This window comes from Odocoileus virginianus, chromosome 1 (genome assembly GCF_023699985.2).
Source record: "Odocoileus virginianus isolate 20LAN1187 ecotype Illinois chromosome 1, Ovbor_1.2, whole genome shotgun sequence".
Classification (NCBI taxonomy): domain Eukaryota; kingdom Metazoa; phylum Chordata; class Mammalia; order Artiodactyla; family Cervidae; genus Odocoileus; species Odocoileus virginianus.
In genome coordinates, this window is record NC_069674.1 from 15,129,348 (window position 1) to 15,150,526 (window position 21,179).

Below are 21,179 nucleotides of genomic sequence, written 5' to 3' on the forward strand. Positions count from 1 at the left end.
GTTCCAGTATTCTTGCCTGGAAAATCCCATGGACAGAGGAGCCTGGTGGGCTACAGTCCACGGGGTCCCAAAGGAGTTGGACACGACTGGGTGACTAAACAACAACAGTTTAGATAAGATCGTGGGGAAAGACTTGCCATGGGTTGTCAAGGCAAATTAGACCGAGGTGTGGAGGGACACTGCCCACCTTGGAACACGCCTTTGGTACAGTGATCAGAGACGGTCAAGGCACCCAGCGACTGACCCAGATGGGTGGGCTTTAAAGACTGGGAAATGGTGTTCTTTAGGCTAGCACCATGTACCCTGGGCCACCCTGGGATCTTCTCTAGGAGCCCCTTCTGTATAGCTGAGCATACTCTTTGTGGATACTCAAAAGTGATAAACACAGGCAACATGCCCATTCTCATCATTCCTTCCATGTCACTTCAATACACACAAATCAAAATACATGGGAGAAGAATGGAGTTTTCTTCTTACCCACTCAGAGGTCCATATTGCTTCCTGAGCTCCATGTGGCTTTCCCAGAAACCCTGCAGAAAATAGCACTATAGTAAAAATCAGATGAAACAGAATTTCAAATATTCAAACTTCTTCAAGAAAAAAGTCTGCAATCGTGAGAACACAATTACATCAACCATAAAAAAATAATTGAAGTGGTATTGTTTTCAGAACTGTTTCAGTTCTCAGTACTCCAGTACTTTGGAGTATTAGAATAAACTAGTGGCTTGAAAAAATAACATTGCCAAGAGACAGTCGCTGTCAACTCTGTTTTAATGGACAGATGAGATCATCTATACTTATACTATTTGTGTATAATTGCTGCTAAAATATTTGAAAACTGTTTGCTTTCTCAACTATGCTAACATTCCCCTCTGCAATTTGGTTTATATTATTATTATTTTTGGCAGAGCCTCTTTTCACAGCCACTATAGGCATAAATGTCTGCTGAGTGTACCCAAATTATCACAAACTCTGAATTATGATCCAAGTTAAATTTTAACTAAAATCAACATATTCAAGGCATAAGAACCTTAGAGCTACTTTATATATAAGACACATTTTGGGGTGGGAAAGAAGGGTTCCAGGAGATATACACAGCATGGAGCAGGGTCAGAAAATGCTTGACGCACTGTATTGTTGAGATGGGGTCTGTGTGTGGATATACACAGGGGGATAGTAAGGGTAAAGGGTTGAAAACTGCTGGATTCATTGTGTTATAGGAAAGAAATAAACATGAAACCATGCTTCAATTGGGATGGAAGTGGAAGAGAGGAGACCCCTAGACTTGTGTTGTTGGAATGGAGTGGACAAGTAGACACATAAAGGGTGGGTGAGAGTAGACAGCTGGGAAAGTAGAAGAGGTGGATGTTCTTAGTGAAAATCCATCCCAGGCTCTTTCAATCTAGCTCCACCATCTAGTTGCTGTTCAGTCACTTAGTCTTATCTGACTCTGCGATCCTATGGACTGCACCAGGCCAAGCTTCCCTGTCCTTCCCTATCTCCCAGAGTTTGCTCAAACTCATGTCCACTGAGTCAGCAACGCCATCCAAACATCTCATCCTCTGTTGCCCCATCTCCTCCTGCCCTCAATCTTTCCCAGCATCAGGATCTTTTCCAAAGAGTTGGCTCTTTGCATCGGGTGGCCGAAGTATTGGAGCTTCAGCATCAGTCCTTCCAATGAAAATTCAGGGTTGATTTCCTTTAGGATTGACTGGTTTGACCTCCTTGCTGTCCAAGGGACTCTCAAGAGTTTTCTCTACCACCGCAGTTCGAAAGCATCAATTTTTCAGCACTTAGTCTTCTTTATGGTCCAACTCTCCCGTCCCTACGTGACTACTGGGAAAACCATAGCTCCACCTCTATCTAAGCTTGCCATATATTAACACCAAGGAAAGCTCATATGACTGTAAAAACAGTCAATGAAATGACTATATTCTAGCAAGAACTTGGCAGGGTTTGCCCACACGAGAATGAGCAGCTAAAAAGGAGCACACGTGGAAATTAGCCAAAGGCAGGCACATTGTTCTCGGCACATCGACAGGGATATGGTTTAACTCAACATGTTGATACTGAATTAATTCAGTCAAGTCTGAATGCAACTGATCATTTTCCCCATAGAAATCTGTGAAATGGATTTGCTTTAATTTCCTATCTGGTTTGTTGTTGTGTTTTGACACTTAGAAATGTCTTCACACTTGCTTCACAGAGCTGATGGGGAGCCTTACTGTGATGCTGTTTGTGGGCTGAAAGTTGTGGCCTGGCCACCCCTGAGCTAGAGAGGAGAGAAGGAGGTGTTAAAAAATAACAGTGAGAAGATAGAAACAACAATAAACAGTGGGAAGGGGTGTTGGACCAAGAAAGGGACAGAAAGGAAGAGAAGAGAAACTGATGAGAAAGGAAAGGGACAGAAATAGCGTATGTTATTTTCTATCTGACACCAAGGGCCAGCCTTTCCGGGGCAGGGGTGGGGAGAGCCTAAAGAGATCTTAGAGGGGTGTTATCAGGATTGGCCCCAATTTAGTCCTTCCTGCCTTTGTTTGGCTTAGTGGCTTCACATGTAGTTTCTGTAGGCTCCTAATGTTGGGTCTGGGGGCAGCACTCCCCACAGGAATTGGCAGAATAAATCATCTGGCTTCTGAGAAAACCCAACGTGAGAAACAAAAATAACCTGCGAAGATAAAGTCCCAGGACTTTATCTCCAAATGCCCAGAGGGCATTCGAGTCACTCTGGCAAATCAAAGTCACCTCCCTAAACCAGCTGACCTCCCGACCTTTTATTTTCCTGGACTCCTGGCCATTAGCACTGTTATCTGGCTCCAAACTTAAAGACGAGTTGACTCATTCTGCCTTGACTTCTCCTCACCTAATTCACCACGAGTTACTAATTTTGCCCCCAAAGTTCTTCTCTTTTGCTCTCATCTCCACCCTGGCCAAGCCCTCACCGCTTCAAAGCGAGGCCTCAACAACAGTTGGATTCTACAGACCTGATCTAAATCTTGCAGAGAAATCTTCCCCTTCGCTGTCCCACTCCTACTCACCGGTAGGACATGCACAGCTTTTCACTTGCCTTTCTGAACTGTCAGTGATCTAAGTAAGTGTTCGTTGCTCAGTTGTGTTAGACTCTTTGCGACCCCATGGACTGTAGCCCACCAGGCTCCTCTGTCCATGGCATTCTCCAGGCAAGAATACTGGAGTGGGTTGCCGTGCCCTTCTCCAGGGATCTTCCCAACCCAGGGATCGAACCCATATCTTTCACATCTCCTGCATTGGCAGGTGGGTTCTTCACCTCTAGCACCACCTGGGAAGCCTGCTCTTCTCTCTCACAGCAGTGTTCCCTGGTGCTTCCCAATCTCTGCTTTTTAGTCCACGCTGCTCCCCAAGCTGTGCCCTGTTTCTTATATGGCGCCATCACACACATCGTTGCTCCCACCTGGTGTGGGTCTCCTTGTCTTTGTGTCTATTGCCCCTGAAGACCGCCCCCCCTCCAGGAAGTCCTCCAGGATGACTCTAGCCCTGATGGATCTCCCGCTTCTCTGAAGGACCAACCACAACTGCCATGTCTAACCACCCACACTAGCGCTAGGGCATGGGCAACTTTTACTTTCTTCCACATTCCCGGGCCTGGCACACTTAGACACTCATTAAATGGGTTTTTGCATGAATGACAGGATACCAGGACTCTATATGTGTTGATGAGTGATCAGTGATGGATCATTCTCATCACATAAACACTGATGCAATTCACACACAGACCTCCCTGAGTGTGGGTGACCTGAATGGAAGCAATGCTTTGTGGGTAAAGCTGCTCTGGGCTCAGAGCATCTTATAATAGAAGACAGTGGAAGGCAACCCTTACCTGGTGGAAAAACGCTAAGTTTCCAATAAAAGGAGAAGGCTTGGGATGTCTGATGCCCAACTTCTCTAGTCTTGAAAATGCTGATGTGGAGTACCTGAGGGGAAAAGCACATCTTTGAGACACAGGTTTACAATCACACTTTTGGCCCTATCAGATATCAGAATTGTTGAGCTCTCCAGATGTAAGGGTAGGAGAAGTTTCCAAGTGACAACATCTTAGGACTGAAGAGGTGGAGGCCTAGAGGTGTGTGAGTGGCATGAACTCAGTAAATTCCTCCTGATTAACAGGCTAGAGATTAAGACATCCTCAGATGTCTTAGCTGAAAGTCCCCTTAGAGATGATGTAGCCCAGACACCCCTTCCCCACCTACAGTTTCTGTCAATAAATAGTATTTTTAAAAAAAAGAAAAAAAATAATATTTAAAACTGCACTTTGGGAATTTCCTCGCAGTTGAGTGCTTTCAACTCTGCACTTTTACTGCCAAGGGTCTAGGTTCGATCCTGGTCGGAGAACTAAGATTCCACAAGCCGCACTGCATAGCCCCACCCCACCCCTAAAAAGCTGCACCTCTGCCCATTTCAGCTCCTCAACCTTTAAATCTACCATCAACAATTCTCTCGCAAGGTGAGGTGAAAAAAGTAACAATGGCAAAAATCAGTTCCCTGCACAAATCTGTGGGTTTTTTTGGTCAAATTGACCCCTGCACATAATTTATCCCTCATCACATCCCATGACCTAATAGGGAAAAATAAAAAACAGGGAAGGAAGAGACACTCTATGGAACAAGACCTCATCACCAACTGCTTGCAAACCCTTTATGTCTTTGTTTTCATGGCCTGAGACCATATGGGAAGCATATTTTCCTAGCCCCAAATCAGGTAACATGGCCCCACAGATTTCTGTGCCACCTTCCAGTAGAAAGCGACAGTTTGAGAAGTACAGTGTTGCTGTCAAAACATTGGAATTACTAGGATATTTCAATAGTTTATGGGAACAGAGGGATAACACAGTGAAAGTCAGAACTAGCTTAGAAAAACCTGGGCATATGGCTGTAATCCCTAATCAGCCAGCCAATTATGTCAAAAGTTCAGTTAGTTCAGAAAAATTAATGAATCAAACTGGGTGTTTAGCATCGTACAAAGATCAGCCAAATCTCAATTTCAGAGCAAGGGAAAATATAGAGAATATCCATTCAGTCAGACTTCACAGGAGCACTGGAACTTAAAAAATCCTACAGCTCCAAGCCTCACTTATCATTAGAAAGATGGAATGTTTGCTGTAGACTCTGACCTTCCTGTTCTTGCCTGCAGTCCAAGAAGGAGCACTTAAGCACATTGCAATGAATACTCAAATATTCAGGGAAAGGACAACAGGTTAACTGTTGATTTGTGTTACTTTGAGCAATGATGCCTACCTTTAAAGTGGCCACAGGGAGAATCAAGCCAGGGTGAAAAGGGGAGGTGGGTTCTCCTCCCAGTTCTCCAAACCAAGGTTTCCACTGAGTGGCTGTACTATTGGGTTTGAATGGGTCCCCGGACATCACATTTAAGTCCACGTTCAAGGGTAATTACAAACCACACTCAAGAGCCTCGTGTGAATTACATGGACTAGTCATGCCAACATTCCTCTTCATTAGTGCATATGCCAAAGGTTGACAGCAGAGTGTGTAAAAGTATTTCAAGTAGACTGTGATGTTTTAAATAATCCCCTTAACACTTAAGACGAAAGACCAAAGGTGACTTACCAGTCTACTTAACACTTCCCTCAACGGCCTCAAATCTGGTTGCTGGTTCATTTTTTCATCAATTTTTATGAATTATTTTCTAAAACGTAATCTCTAATGGGTAGAAAGAAATATGTCGATCTTGGGCCACGTAATTACATCTTAATTTTGTAATTAGATGTCTTGATTGTCTAATTAAAGGACAAGAAGTCTGTACCTAATTACACATGCTAATTATCATGCAAGCCCATGCCCTAATTATGTAACTCCACTTACAAAAATACCTCTTGTGTGTCTCTGCACAAAATTCAGACATTTCCAAACATATGGCATCAGCAGAGAATGTTCTGGACATAACCATAAACTTCACTTTGCAGCCCAGAGTCAAGTATAGAACTGAAGCGTCTTCAGCTAGGAATGGGCCAAATGTTGCCGTCAGTAACTAGAGACCTTGCACTGAATTCAACAGGGAGAGATCATTGCCTCCAGACTTCTGAGCAGAATTACAAAGTGTGCTCCGTTCGTCTTGCTCGAAGTTCCTTTTCTGCATCCATGTTTCATATTCTCCCCTCCCAGACGCCCCTCTGTCTGTCTCAGTAGGTTCTTAACCCAGAATCTATGGACTCTAGGAATTAGGGGTTGAATTGTGTCACCCCTCCAAAAATCAGTTGGATTCCTGTTCTCAAACTACTACCTTATTTGGAGATAGGGTGGTTGCAAATGTAATTAGTTAAAGACGAGGGGCTTCTCAGGGGTGCTAGTGGTAAAGAACCCACCTGCCACTGCAGGCAATGAAAGAGATGCGGATTCAATCCCTGGCTTGGGAAGATCCCCTGGAGAAGGAAATGGCAATGCACTCCAGTATTCTTGCCTGGAGAATCCCACGGACAGAGGGGCCTGGAGGGCTACAGTCCATGGGGCTGCAGAGTTGGACGTGACTGAAGCAACTTAGGATTGAGGAAGGTCATACTGAAGTAGAGTGGATCTCTAAGCCATTGTGGCTGGTGTCCTTACAGGAGGATGCCTCGTGAAGACATGGAGACACAGGGAGAATGCCATGTGATAACAAAGGCAGAAATTGGAGTTACATGCCTGCAAGCCAGGAAATACCAAAGATTGTCAGCAGATGACTGGAACCTAGGAAAAAGAAGGATGGATTCTCCTCTACAGAGGAAACATAGCTCTGCAAAAAGCATTCATTTCAGACTTCTGGCTTCCAGAATTGTGAGACAAACTCTGGTGTTTTAAGCCCAGTTTGTGTTATTTTAATATGGCAGCCCTAGGAAACGGGTACACCAGGAATACCCATGGATGAGTTTAGAGAGTCCATGAAAAAAGATTTTTAAAAAAAATTTCCTGTTACCTTAAAAATTATCATTTTGAAAGAAATTTCTTTTTTGTCTCAAATTATACCATTAAGCCCTGAGCTATTAGAAAAGAACTGGCAGGGACTTCCTGGCGGTCCAGTGGTTAAGATTTCATGTCTCCACTGCATGGGGCGTGTATTCAATCCTTAGTCTAGGAACTGAGATCCTGCATGCCACATGGTGAAGCCAAAAAAAAAAAAAAAAAAAACAGTTCTGGTGGTCCAGGATGCTAGTAAATCAGATAATATTCAGCCATCATGTGGCCACCATGTTGCGATATTTAGAACAGCTTCTCTGATGGGAGTTAATGCAAGTGTATTTCACAATTTTCATCTTGAACATCTATCATTGTTTATATTAAGGATACTTAACTTGGAAAATGACAATGGAAAGTATATGAAGTAGCTTCAAATAGCATTCTTTGGTTTTATGCTTACAACCAAAGTGTCATTTATCCCCAAAAGATTCAAACCCTGCAGTACCAGTGATGCTCCTTCTACTGTCCATTCTCAAAAAAAACCACCACCAACAACAAAAAAAAACCAAAAACCACATGGAACCACATGGGATTGTTTTCAATAAGAAATTCCTCAATACTTTGTCTTCCACAAGACAAAGCCCTTTCCTGATGCATTCAACAAGAGTGGTCAACCAATTGCTTAGCCAAAGAAGCCACTCATAATAAACTGAGGGATATTTTGATAAATTATGTATTAAATTGATGTATTATAGAGATGACTGAGCTGGGTGAATTGAAGTGAGAGTCATTCACTCCTGTCTGATTCTTTGCGACCCTGTGGACTGTAGCCCACCAGGCTCCTCTGTCCATGGGATTCTCCAAGAAAGAATACTGGAGTGGGTTGTCATTCCTTTCTCCAGGGGATCTTCCTGACTCAAGGATCAGACCTGGGTCTCCTGCACTGCAAGCAGATTCTTTACCATCTGAACTACCAGGGAAGCTGAGATTAGAGCCAAAGTAGAAAAGAGTCAAACGGTGGTCTGTTCTACAAGTTTCCCTCACTGTGTATCTTAAGCTGCAGCCACAGAGGACTTGGCCTTTCTCTTCTGTGCTTTTGGGAACCACAGATCCTCAATCCATTCTTTATGTCTTCACGATCCCTATCAAAGAATTTCTACTTAGTGAGCTGCTTTCGGAAATTTCGGAGTCTATTGATATTTTTTGAAATAGTGGAAGATTCCTTTGGCAAATAGCAATTTTCCTTGGATAAAAATCATGGTGTGCCAGGAAGAGATGAAGCCCAAAGGTGCCAGGTAACCCACCTGTCCCACCTCTGGAGAAGAAAAGGCCTTTGTCATGTTTACGCTTTCCTTGTGAAATGCACAGCCATTAAAGGCTTAGCCAGCAATTCCATAAAAGGCTGTGTGGCCACATGGGAAACTTTATTAGATAAGGACTTACATTTTTGGCTCGTCAAAAGATTTTAAGACACAGGAGCAGAAGATGAGATTTGCCAGCTTTCCAGAAAATAAATCTTGAGATCCTTGACAGAAATTTGGGCAAAAGAGCTAGAAATATCAAGGGAGAAAGCCTATTCCCATTTTATTAAAATTGTAAATTTTTTCTGAGTATATTTTTATGTATTTGAGATCCTAGTCTCTGTAATTTTTTTCTATTTCTTTATTTTTCTACTTTTTCCATTCAACATAAGGAAGATATCTCCATGTTATAAATCCCTTATGAATATTATTTTTATGGTTATATATGCCTCTTGTGGACATATCAAAGTTTACTAAACTATTTTTATTGTTAAATATTTAGGATGTTTCCAGCTTTTTAGCTAATTTAAGTTAGGCCACTACAACTCTATACATCAAGCTTTTAGAATATTTTACACATGAAGCTTTTCTGGATCTGAAATCCCTGAGTCACTGGTTTTAAACACTGGCGTGCAATTCCAGATTGTTTTCCAGAAAGCTTGCCCCAGTTAGCCTCAGTATCAGTGTACATCCATTTGAACAAACACTCTCATTAAATTTTTCTGAGTTTTGTAGACACATCCATGTATCAATATCTCGATGTCTGTACTTTTTTGGAGAGAAAACGTTTTTTGCCATTGCTTTTCCTCCAATTTCAAAAATATTTTCCAACTTTGAAATTCCCCTTTCTTTCCCCCTTATTCCCATTACAGTTTATCTAGCTGGCAGGCAGAATCATGCTGCACAGATTGGTTAAAAACTTAGTTGGGAATCGAGCAGTCATCAATAGGTGACTGCAAGCTGACGGCAAGCACATATTTGGGCAGGGAGAGGAGGACACACAGATGAATTCTGAACAGCTTTTGTTTAGCAAATAACTAGCTGCAGCCTTGTTAGCTGACTTTAAATTGTTTTCTTCTTCCTTCCCCCATTCTTCCCCTACAACAACACTTAAAGGAACAGTAAGTATACAAATTGCTTCTTCAATCGTGTCTCAAGACAGGAGTTCCTTGGAAATAGAATTTCTCTATGAGATCATCTCAGTTCCTCTTTTAGTGCCTCATTTCTTTTTTCACATCCTCATCTTCACATTTGGTGCCCTCTCTTGAGACCCGTTCCCTTAAGACCTCGCCCTCAGGACTAGAAACCATCCAGTGTGCATTCACTCATGTGTCAGTTAGTAGCAGTTAAGAGACTCTCATAAGATTATAAACTGTAAAGCAGAATGTTCATTAACTTATAAGACTAGGTGTCCTTTTCCAGAAACAAGATGCTGCTGTATCTACTCAGAGTACATCCTTCTCAACTACTTGAGAAGTCGTCAAATCAATCATCAGAGGGTGATGTGTTAAGGCAGGTTCTATAATAAGAGGTGGCTCATCAGAAAACATATGTCAATGGGACCCTGGGAAAAATAATCCTGCCCCACAGCTGAGTGCACTCTATTAAGGGTTGGCAAAGAGACCCACCCCTCTCCCCACTGGTTTATAAGGCTGCCTCCATCATGGGTCCATGGTAAGTTGCTGCAGTTGTGTCCAACTCTTCAGTCATGTCCAACTCTTTGCAACCAACCCTATGGATTATAGCCCACCAGGCTCCTCTATCCATGGGATTCTCCAGGCAAGAATACTGGAGTGGGTTGCCAAGCTCTCCACCAGGGGATCTTCCTGACTCAGGGATCGAACCGACGACTCTTATGTCTCCTGCCTTAGCTGGCAATTTCTTTGCTACTAGTGCCACCTGGGAAGCTCTGCCTCCATCCTACACCCTAGGAATATCAGAGCTCTGATCTGTTCTGACCGTTTGTCTGACTTGTCCCAGTGCCTCACAATTTTAACTATGATAACTCTGTAACACCTTATAATATCTTACTTTCTCCCATTAATTTTAGAATTGATTAGTCTAGTTTGATGAAAAGTCCTCTGGGAATTTTTATTGGAATTGCATTAAATTTATAAATTAGTACCAATGTTATTACAACCCTGAGTCTTCTCATCTATGTATATATCTCTCCCTTGACTCATTCTCTGTCCTTTGTAGCATTTTGCAATTTTGTGCACAGAGAGTGTCTTTTTGCTATTTACATATATTGGGTTATTTTTATTGCTCATGTGTAGGAACACCATTTGTTTTTTACATCAGTCTTGTAATCAAGATCCTTCTAAAATTTCTTATTAGTTCTTCTGGTTTACCTGTGGATTCTCCTTGATTTCTTATGCTGACAGTTATATTTTATACAAACAGTATCACTTTGTTCTCTTTTTTCCCTAATCCCTTTATCTCACTTTTCGTTTTCTTATCACACTGGCTAAGACCATTAGTACAATGTTTAAAAGATTCAGTAAGAGTGAACATCTTTTCCTTGTTCCTGACTCTATAGGAATATATCTAATGTTTTAAAATTAAGTGTAGTATTTTGCCATAGATTTTTATGTTAATGTCCTTATAAAGGACATTCCTTCCATTCCTAGTTTGCTTGGAAGAGTCTTCCTTGAAGAGTCTTGCTATAGGTTTATCTATCTGTTCAAAGTCCCAACTTTTTGCTTTTGTCGCTCATTTCTACATTGCCTTTTTGCTGTTGTCTGTTGCATAATTTTATGCTCATTTTTTATTACGATCTTCCTACTATTTTCTTTGGGTTTATTCTTAGTTCTCTGGGTTTCTGTGTGTGTGTGTGTGTGTGTGTGTGTGTGTGTGTGTGTGTGTGTGTGTGTATGAGTGTGTCTTTTAGCTTCTTAAGTTAACAACTTGGCTCACTTATTGCCAATATTATTTTATTTCTAATAAGCACATTTAAGAATATAAATCTCCCTCTTCTTACTTCTTTAGCTGCACCCCATGCATTTTGAAACATACTACTTTCATTGTCTGATAGTTGCATTCTAATAGGAGACTTCTGAATATAAAATAAGCTGTAAGATGTACATAGGCAAAACTCAGTGGGACAGATATTCTGGAGTTGAATTTCCCATTGTTTTTCAATTCTGTTCAACCCTATCCATGAAATTAAGTAACAGTCATTATAATTTGTTCCCAAAGACTCAGGAAAGGAGACTGTTTACAATCTTCACTCTTCTGGGAAAAAAAATAGAGGACTACTGAACAAATTCACAAATATCTGACTGATGTGCAGTTCTTTCTCCAATAACAGAAGAGCCACAAAAACGTTGTTGTTGTTCAGTTGCTAAGTTGTGTCCGACTCTGTGACCCCATGGACTGCAGCACGCCAGGCTCTCCTGCCCTTCACTGTCTCCTGGAGTTTGCTCACTGTAGTTATTAGTCTGACAACAATTTTGTCACAGCACAAGAAAAATACATTTATATCAACAAAGAGGCTTCCCTAGTGGCTCAGCCGGTAAAGAATTCACCTCTGATGCAGGAGACCTGGGTTCAATCCCTGGGTTGGGAAGATCCGCTGGAGAAGGGAATGGCAACCCACTCTAGTATTCTTGCCTGGAAAATTCCATGGACAGAGGAGCTTGGAAGGCTACAGTCCATGGGGTCACCAAGAGTTGGACACAACGGCTAACATACACACTCACCATTATTATAATTTTTAACCTTCCCTGTGTACCAGAGACTATGACAAGAACTCTCTATACATTCTCCTGTATGAGCCTTCCAACAATTTTATAAACATAGGCATAAATATTCTTCTTATATTACTGATTAAGAAATTAATGCTTAAAGAAATTAATTAGCACCCCCAAGGTGGCAGTGCTGCTAAGAGATTGAGCCAGAGATGAAACCAGGTCTGCCACATTTCAAACAGGTGCCGTGCGAACCCTCCTGACCTATTTCTTCCTGTCCTCTAAGGTAGGCTGTTGTTGGCAAACCACTGCAGGAGAACAAGCAGAGAATATACTGAGAACAAAGGCAGGTTTCTTAGAAACCAAAGGTATAATTATAACAGATACTAATTAACTGTGACCATAATGAGCGAGAGAGTCTTTGCCTTTCTGAAGCCAATGCCCTCACTTCTGCTTTTACTCAGAATTCTCAACTGTTTCTTTTTTCAGTTGCACCAATTTCTCCTTTTCTACTGGATCACTGCTATCAGTATACAGACATATTCCAGTGTCTTCTATTCTAAAGAAAAGAAAAGCAGACTCCTATGATTCCAGCCATTTCCTCATTTTCCCTTATTTTTCTTTTCTCTTCCCAGTAAAACCTCTTAAAAGCATGATCTAGACATGTTCTCTTCCTCTTCTACACTGCTACTCTCTACTCCATCTTCCCAACTAGGTTTCTGCACCCACCACTTAATTGGAAGGGGCCTTGTCAAGGTCACTTGTCACTTGTCCAAGGTTTTGATCTTGTCATTCTAGTCATTTATAGTTAGTTTTGTTTTTATTTTTTCCACTTGCTCTCAGCAGGATTTTGATAGAGATAAACACTTCCTTCTTCCTGAAACATTCTCTTCTCTTGGTTTCCATGACATCACACCTCCTACCTCAGGGGCTGGTCCTCAGAGTCTTTTCCAGCTCCTTTCCTTCAATTAGTCCCATCACTTTCAACACTATCTATATGTCAATAACTTCCACATTGCTTTCTTTAGCCCCATTCTCTCCACTGAACTCATCTTTATCCAGACATCACCTTGGCTGCACTCTCTTGATGTTTATTAGGCCTGTTTTAAATTTCATAATTTGTTTGCTTATTCCCTGCGTTAGGCTCCCCTTGTAGCTCAATCAGTAAGGAATCCATCTGCAATGCAGGAGACTCAGGTTTGATTCCTGGGTCAGGAAGATCTTCTGGAGAAAGAAATGTATACCCACTCTAGTATTCTTGCCTGGGAAATCCCATGGACAGAGACTATACCCATGGTATAGGCCATGGGTTCACAAGAGTCAGACATGATTTAGCAACTAAACCATCACCATTTCCTTGTTGTTGACATGTAAATTATTTTCAATTCACTACAATTCAATTCAATACAGAATTCTACAATAAATGTCTTTTGCATATGAAGCATTTTACCATATGACTTTTAAAATTAAGTTAGATCAAGTCATTACATGATTGATCAAAGCTATCACGACTTTAAAGGTTCTTGAACATATTGAAAACTTCTGTCCCTCAAAACTCTGCTGATTTCCAGTCACACAGGTGTGTACAGAAGCATTGAGTTCAAAATCGGGAAACTGTTTGGGGCTCTTAAAGTGGTATTATATAGAGCTGACTGTGCCCTGGCCGGTCCTGCCTAAACTTGCCTTCTCCTGAGCCAGCCTGGTGGATAGATTACTGTCCAGTACAGCTGCCCCGGGTATCAAGGCAGTGGGGTCACCCCCTGGGAGCATTTTGGAAGTTCCAGCCCCATTATTAGGGGAACCTGGAAATGCACTGCTGTCTACCCATCTAGTATCCAAAATACCTGGGTGATCATGGTTTTATTAGGCGTTTTAAACTTATATCTAAATCTGAACTCAATTTTCCCCCTAGAACTCTATCTCCTCTTTCATCTCTATATCCCTGTTACAACCACAACCCAATTGCTCAAGCCAGAAACCTTTGAGACGTGGTGCATGCTGACATGCTAAGTCGTTTCAGTCGTGTCTGACTCTTCGCAACCCCATGGACTGTAGCCCATGAGGCTCTTCTGTCCATGGGATTCTGCAGGTAAGAATACTAGAGCGGGTTGCCATGCCCTCCTCCTCTAGGGGATCTTGCCGACCCAGGGATCAAACCCTCATCTCTTAGGTCTCCTGCACTAGCAGGTGGGATTTCTCACTAGTGGAGTGTGTAATTATGTAAAATATGACAATCTTTCCCAATTGGACGACTACACATCTCCACCTCATTTCCATGAGGCTTGATCATGTGGCTTTCTTTGGTCAACTGATCATGAAAAGACGCCACGTGTGCTACATCCAAGTGGAAGCTTTGAGAGCCACACGTGATGAGCCTTTGTCCTTTTCCTTCTGCCCTGAGGCCTGTAGTCTCCCAGATGAGAGCTGTTCCTGAAGCCTGGGTCGTGCAATGGAGATGATGGGGGGTAAAGAAGAAGTGGTCCATGATAGATGTTTAGCATGACCAAGAAATAAATATTTGAGTATGCAATCACTGAGATTTGCTGTGGGCATGAAGGGAGTCAGTTGTTACCCAGGCAGAACTTACCTGAAGCTGACTGGTTTTAGACATGCTTAATTTTGTTTTTATTTTTCAAACGATCTATCAGCAAATAATTTTAGCTCCATCTTCAAATTAGCTCCATCTCCGTATCTGTCCATTTCTCTCCATCTATTCTCTTTCTACCCTGGTATAAGCCAGGGTTATTTGCTAGCATCTTGCATATGCATTTATCCACTGAGCCATCAAATCTGCTCCTGGGAATTTGTTCTACACATATACTTTTACATAAACATGTACAGAGGTATTTATTTTTAACGTGTTTATAACAGCAAAAAATTGGAAGCAACCTAAATGTCCATCTGTTTGGGACTGTTTAAATAAATTATGATGTATCCACTCAATAATATACTATGCAACAAAGATGGAAAGTCATCAAAATATGCTATTACATGAAAGTAGTAAGATGCAGAAAATTGAGTTTAGTGTGCTTCCATTTATGTAAAAAAAAATGATGAGAAGAAACCTAACATTATTTATATTTGCTTTTATGCTTATTAAAAATATCTCTGTAAGTCTAAATAAGGAGTTAATTGAAGAGGTTACCAGTTGCACAGATGGAAGGAACTGCGGGATGATGCTGGGCAGGAAGGAGATGTTTAGTTTGATGTTTTAGTGTGGAAAGTGCAAAAGTAGACAAAAGAGTAAAATGGATTCCCATGTACCTACCATTCTAGCAATCATCAACTTGTGGCCAATCTTTTCTCAGCGTTACACTCCTACCCACCTCATGCCCAGACTTTTTTGAAGCAAATCTATGACATCACATCATTCCAACTGTAAATATTTCCATATCCCTTTGATAAATTATGACTCTTCCCAAAAATAACCACAGTATTACTAATTAAAAATAACAATAGTTTCTTAGTATTTTCAAATAGCTAGTCAGTGTTTCAATTCCCCCAATCGCCTCACAATTTTTCTTTATAGTATATTTATTGAGTGAGAATCTAAGGTCTATAGTTTGAATTGGGTCATCTGACTTTAGATTCTCACTCAATAAACATACTACAAAGAAAAATTGTGAGACAGTTGAGGAAATTGAAACACTGTCTAGATATTAGAATTGGGTCAGATGTCTCATAAGTATCTTTAAGTCTTTAAATCCTCCTGCCAATCCCACCCCTCCACCCCCATTTTCCCCCTTGCATTTTTTACACAACAAAACCAGGTGGTGTCTCGTAGGGTTTCCCACAGTCTAAATTCTGCTGGTTGCCTCCCATGATGTAGTTTAACCTGTTCTTCAGTCCTAGTGAAAAGTGAAAGTGTTAGTCGCTCAGTCGTGCCTGACTCTTTGCAACCCCGTGGACTACAGCCCGCCAGGTTCCTCTGTCCATGAAATTCTGCAGGCAAGAATACTGGTGTGGGTTGTCATTCCCTTCGCCAGAGGATCTTCCTGACCCAGGGATTGAACCTGGGTCTCCTGCATTGCAGATGGATTCTCTACCATCTTAGCCACAAGGGAAGCCCCTGTAGCTGGATCTAAACCCTTGATTCCCGAATTTGTCTGCACCTGGAGAAGCTTCAAAAACTTCTGGTGCCTGTGTCCCATTCACCCCATTCCCATCCTTCCCCATACCCCTTAATTGCCTGGGGTGTGATTGGGCTTTGGAATTTTTATAAGATCCTCAGGTGTTTCCAGTGATCAGCCACGTTTAGGAACCACTGATCCTGAGGCTTTTTCTTCAAGACTACACCAGAGGAGGTTCATAATCTAGTTGTCTCTTTTATTATGACCTGAGCAGCTGTGAGGATTATCACCTGAATCCATTCATGCACCAGGGGCAGAAAAGTCATGTTATTCTTTCTCCATTTACCAGCTGGAATAATTCTGATTTTATCCTCCTCTGCTAGGGACAGTTCACATGAGAAAAGCAGGATCAGTGCTTGATTCTTTCCTTTTATTGTTAGCGTTCGAAGTAGTAAGTTGATTCTGTAGCATCTTACATTGGGTACACATGCTGTTTTTGTATCATTATGAACTCATGAATTTAAATTTACCTGATGTGTTTTGATCCACTGCCATGATTCAGCTCCCACACCAACTTCTATTGTGTACAGACGACTGTGTTTTAGAGTATTTTGATGTATTTTGATCCATTGCCATGATTTTTCTATTCATCAGATTGTCCCATCTTTGGCTATGGAGAGCACTATAAGTTTGTTCCTGAGTACTTTTGGGGAGAACAGCCTCCCCACTTTCTGAAATGACAAGTTGTTCCAGGTACATCTTGTACATTTCTTGCCCTAGACCTGAATCAGCCATTTTCCTGAGAAACCGTGTTTCCTTTCAGTAGAAAACAGTGTCTAGGGGCCGTAACAGGAAGCAGACTTCTCACTCTATTTTAGTAATACTTCATGATACTATGTTTGAGATTTCAGCCACGTGGATGCCGATTCAAAAACTTAAATAGATTTTAAAACATGTCAACTGAACCTCTTGTAATTAGAATTATTTTAAATTTATAGGGATACCTTACATAAAGGATTAATGTAGTGAATCCTATCAGAAAGTTAAGGAACTGTTTAATCTTTCTCAATTGCATTAGTTTCCTATGGTTGCTAAAACAAGTAACCACAAGCGTAGTGGTTTAAGATGACACAATTTATCTTGCAGATCTGGGGCCCAAAGTCCAAAATCAGTCTCTCTAGTCTGAAGCTGAGATGTCAGCAGGGCTGGTTCTTTCTGTGGGCTCCTGGAGAGCATCCAGTTTTTGCATCCTTAGCTTGCGGGCACGTCATTTCCAGTCTCTGCTCCCAGACATCACATCAACCCCTCTGCCTGACTCCTCCTGCCTCCCTCTTCTAAGGACCCTTGTGATCACATTGAGGGTCCACCCAGATAATCAGGATACTCTCCTGATCTCAGGACCCTTAAGCACATCCTCAGAGTCCCTTTTGCTGGGTAAAGTGGCATTCCCAGGTTCTGATTAGGATGTGGACATCTTTGGAGGCCATTATTCAGCTCCCACACCAGTTTCTGTTTTGTACAGATGACTGTCTTTTGGAGTGTGCTTGAAAAGAAGAAGTGTCTGGGGTGGAGGCTGAGGTTCTCAAGGCTTCCTGTTTAGAGAAAACTGATGAGCCAGCTGCTGGGGATGGGTGGGGAGGGACCGCCCAGAGCTACCACAGCACTCAGCCTCTGTCTGAGGCAGCACTGAACCAACCAGGTTTGGGGGCCCTACCACCCAAACAGATAAGTATTTTAAAGAAAAGACTACAATTTACAAATTATCGTGCCATCCAGTTGTTGGTTATTGTAGTGCATAGGATTAGCTAACTTTTCCAGCTTTATCTCACCTTGCCAGGACAGGAGAGTTGAGTCAATGAATCTCAATTGGCATTAAGAGGTTAACCTTCTAAATCTACAACATCTTGACAATTTTTGCCATATCTGCAAATCACCTAGGCTAGCACTTGCTTCCCACTTTCTTTGATATAGACTTAAACAAAAGGTAACTTTATGTCATGACCATAAATGAAAACCATTACCACTTCCATAAAGAAAAACTAACAGTAAAAATAAACACTTTACCGTGGGACATTTTAAAGCCCAGGAACTCCCTAAAGTGATCTCACTGGCCACGGATGGTCCACAAGAATGATACCGGAAAGATGGGCCTCTCAAGGCTGGTCCAAATGGGCCACATTTTCAAATGTGCTCTGTCTAGGTTGCCTTGGCTCAGCTGACAATCTAACACCACAGCTGGAGAACAATGAAGGAATCTCAGCCCTCTCCCAAAGGACTGAGATGTGGAGAATTAGATCTAATGGATCTTGTGTATTTCATTTCTAAGAACTAAAGAGAGTTGGTCTGCATTTGACATTGGATTTACTCCAAACTGTGATAGCAGTTTACCTTCACAAAGGGGAGGAGTCCTGGAATGACATCCTTCATCTCTGTCGGCTGATGGTAACCTACATGTTACAAGTGACGTGTTACGAGAATGATCAGGCAGACATACGTTGTCTCCTACAAGCCAGGCATGTGCAAAGCACCGGGGGAAGCTACAGGGAGGTGGTACTTACAGCCTTGTGGACCCCACACACGTTCAATGGCTAATGACAAGCAGCCAACGCAGTGTTTACGTGATGACCCTTGCAGCAAAGAAGCTCACGTGTCAGAGGGTGTGCCAGTTAAACTGTGTTTTGATCACTTAAGAGCACATCTTCTGTCCAGCTATTGGATGGGGCATATTTGTCAAACTTGAAGAAAAATGGCAAGTGGTCCTTAGGCTTATTATTATTTTCCCCCAAGGCTAGTTTTCCAAAAGCAGGGCCCTTCAAAGCAGACCAGTTTCCAAAAATCCATGAAACTGAGGTCAGAGGTGCAGCAGGGGAAGGTGCTGGGCGAGGCTGCTGCTTGGAGAGGAGGGGTGTCCTGGGGGGCCCCTGGAAAGAGCCAGCGCTGGGGGATCCTGTGGAGGAAGCCCTGGGCACTATGCGCTCTGCTTCCCCAGGCGTGCCTTCAGGCGCCCGGCCCCACCCAGCCGACATCTTCCGGGAATTAAGGAAGAAAGCGGAGCCAGGGGGAGATGGTGGTTGAGCAGGGGGGAACTCAGAGTGAGGCCTCAGCCCAGCCTCTGCCTCTGCCTTCGCCCCTGGTTCTCCACCACTTCTCCTGGAAGAATTCTGAAAGGCGCCTTGCCCTTTCGCGCCAGTGAGAATTAGAGGAGAACGATCGAGGCAGTACCCAAAGTAGTTTCACAATATGAACACACATGCGACCCATCTTTCTACTTTAAAAATAGGACAGAACAATTGAATTGTGTGACAAGGCCAGTGCAGTGGCTGATATTTATGGAACACTTCTGGATTTTTTATGTATTGGTTATTTGACTGAATTTAACTAGACTGAGCTCCCCCTCCCCATTCGGAAAAACCAATGACATCTATAAATACAGCAAAAAAATCTCCCCCTGAACCTCTCTTCTAGCGAGGAGAGGGAAAAAAACAGTCATGACCTAGTGCGTTAAAAAGTATATTTATAGTAAGCATTTCTAAAATAAAATATATTTAAGTGTATTACACTCTACTTGAATTTATAAATTTAATTTTATATGTTTATATGTTTTAAAGTGAAAACCTGCCTCTTTTATTTAGGCCTTGAATTTCTTATGTGTCAGGGATTGTCCACTCAGACATAGCATCCTGCAGAAGACCCTGCCACCCTGCTTGCCCCAGGAGCTGGAGAATTTGTGACTTTCGAGGAAAAGAGCAAGCCAAAGAAATTTTTCCCAGCTCCCTTCAAGCAAGAAGTTTGTGAACACTTCTGTGTTGCCATTGCGCTGAGACCTACAACTTCGCCCACCAGAATGCAGTTCTCAGATGGGAAGCTTCTGGCTTCCCAAGACTCAAGTGGCCCAAGATGAATTTTTGTGGAGACAGAAAAATTTCTAGGCAGTCCCAGGTCAGCAGGAGCATTGCCATGACACATCTGAAGGGACTGTTACTCCTGCTGGAAAGGCAAGTGTCCAGGGCACAGCCCAAGTTCATTTCTCTCTCTTAATCTGCCAATTAGTAGATTGGGCCTCACTGGTAATTGTGCTCTCAAGGTAATGGCTTGTTTAAGTAATTGATGATGTTTTTTGCCTCGCTGGGGAATCTTAGCACGTCAAAAGATGTTGAGAAAGCCAAGACTCACCTAGAGTCTGAATTAATCACTTTGTCAAGCACAACAAAGGATGTCTGGCTTTGTTAATAATCCCAAATGGGGTAGCAACCCTCCGTGAAATAAGGAAACGATGGTGTCTTTAATTAATGTTTCAAAGAGCTCAGACTCGCTCTTTCACTCCCTTGATTTTTGTGAGAACGTGGAGAAATGTGTGCAGAACCAGCCTTCTCCAGACTTCTCAAGTGCAGGGAGGGCAGGAGACCTGGCTTCATTCAAGTTCATAGAAGAAGATCCGAGGGCTTCAGTGGATCACGAGGTCAGCGTGCGCGGCTGCAGCGGGGTCAGAAGAAGTCAGTCCCAGGGTTGCCTCCATGGGCAGCCCACAGCTCTAGTACTTCCCCCGCCCCGGGCCTGGCCCCTGAACACTGCCCTCCTGCCCCAGCATTGCTGCCTCCGCCATTCTGGACAGCGCCTCCGAGCCCAGCCGCCCTCCAGCGGCCTTTCTGGTCTGCGTCGCTCAGAAGGCTCTTCACAGGCGGCTGAAGACTCCCGGCCTCTGGACAGGCCCTCACTCCCCCTCATCCCTTCCTCCTTGCACCTCCCAGAGCCCCCCGGCCAGGTCAGATGGGGCAGGTCAGCGCCCTGGGGGTCAACACATCCAGAATGAGAGGCTGGGCGTGGCAGGGTGTCAGTCTGAGCCCAGCTGCGTGGTTGTCTTTTTTTGTGTGTGTGTGTGGTTGTCTTTAAAAGGACTTTGACAACCTTAAGACTGCTTGGAAAGCCAATGGGGTCTGGAAGTGGCTCAGCTCAGCTTGGTGATGCTAAGAGAGTGTGGGTACCATTCAGAGAGTAAGGCATGTCTGACCCCCAGAGACTGTATCCTATGGAAAACCAGTAGGGAGGGGGGTGGGAAGGTTTCCCTTGGACTTGGGGAAGCCCTGTAACTGCCTTTGGTATGCTTCTATCTTACCTAGTAGCTCCCTGAGGCTTCTAAACTGTGCCATTTGGAAAGCATTTTTATTTATTTATTTATACTTTTTGGCTTCACTGCGT

General features: G+C 42.8%; 1 protein-coding gene across 4 annotated transcripts in view; it reads right to left on the reverse strand.

Moving 5' to 3' along the window:
* TBXAS1 (thromboxane A synthase 1) overlaps positions 1-21,179 on the reverse strand; it is a 163,503-nt gene that overhangs the window by 121,566 nt on the left and 20,758 nt on the right. For all 4 annotated transcript variants that reach the window (XM_070464989.1, XM_070464998.1, XM_020899413.2 and 1 more), the window contains exons 2-3: positions 3,857-3,950; positions 478-530 (exon numbers count right to left, since the gene is read on the reverse strand). In XM_070464989.1, the coding sequence (XP_070321090.1) occupies positions 478-530; positions 3,857-3,950 (147 nt within the window). The remainder of the gene's footprint in view (positions 1-477; positions 531-3,856; positions 3,951-21,179) is intronic.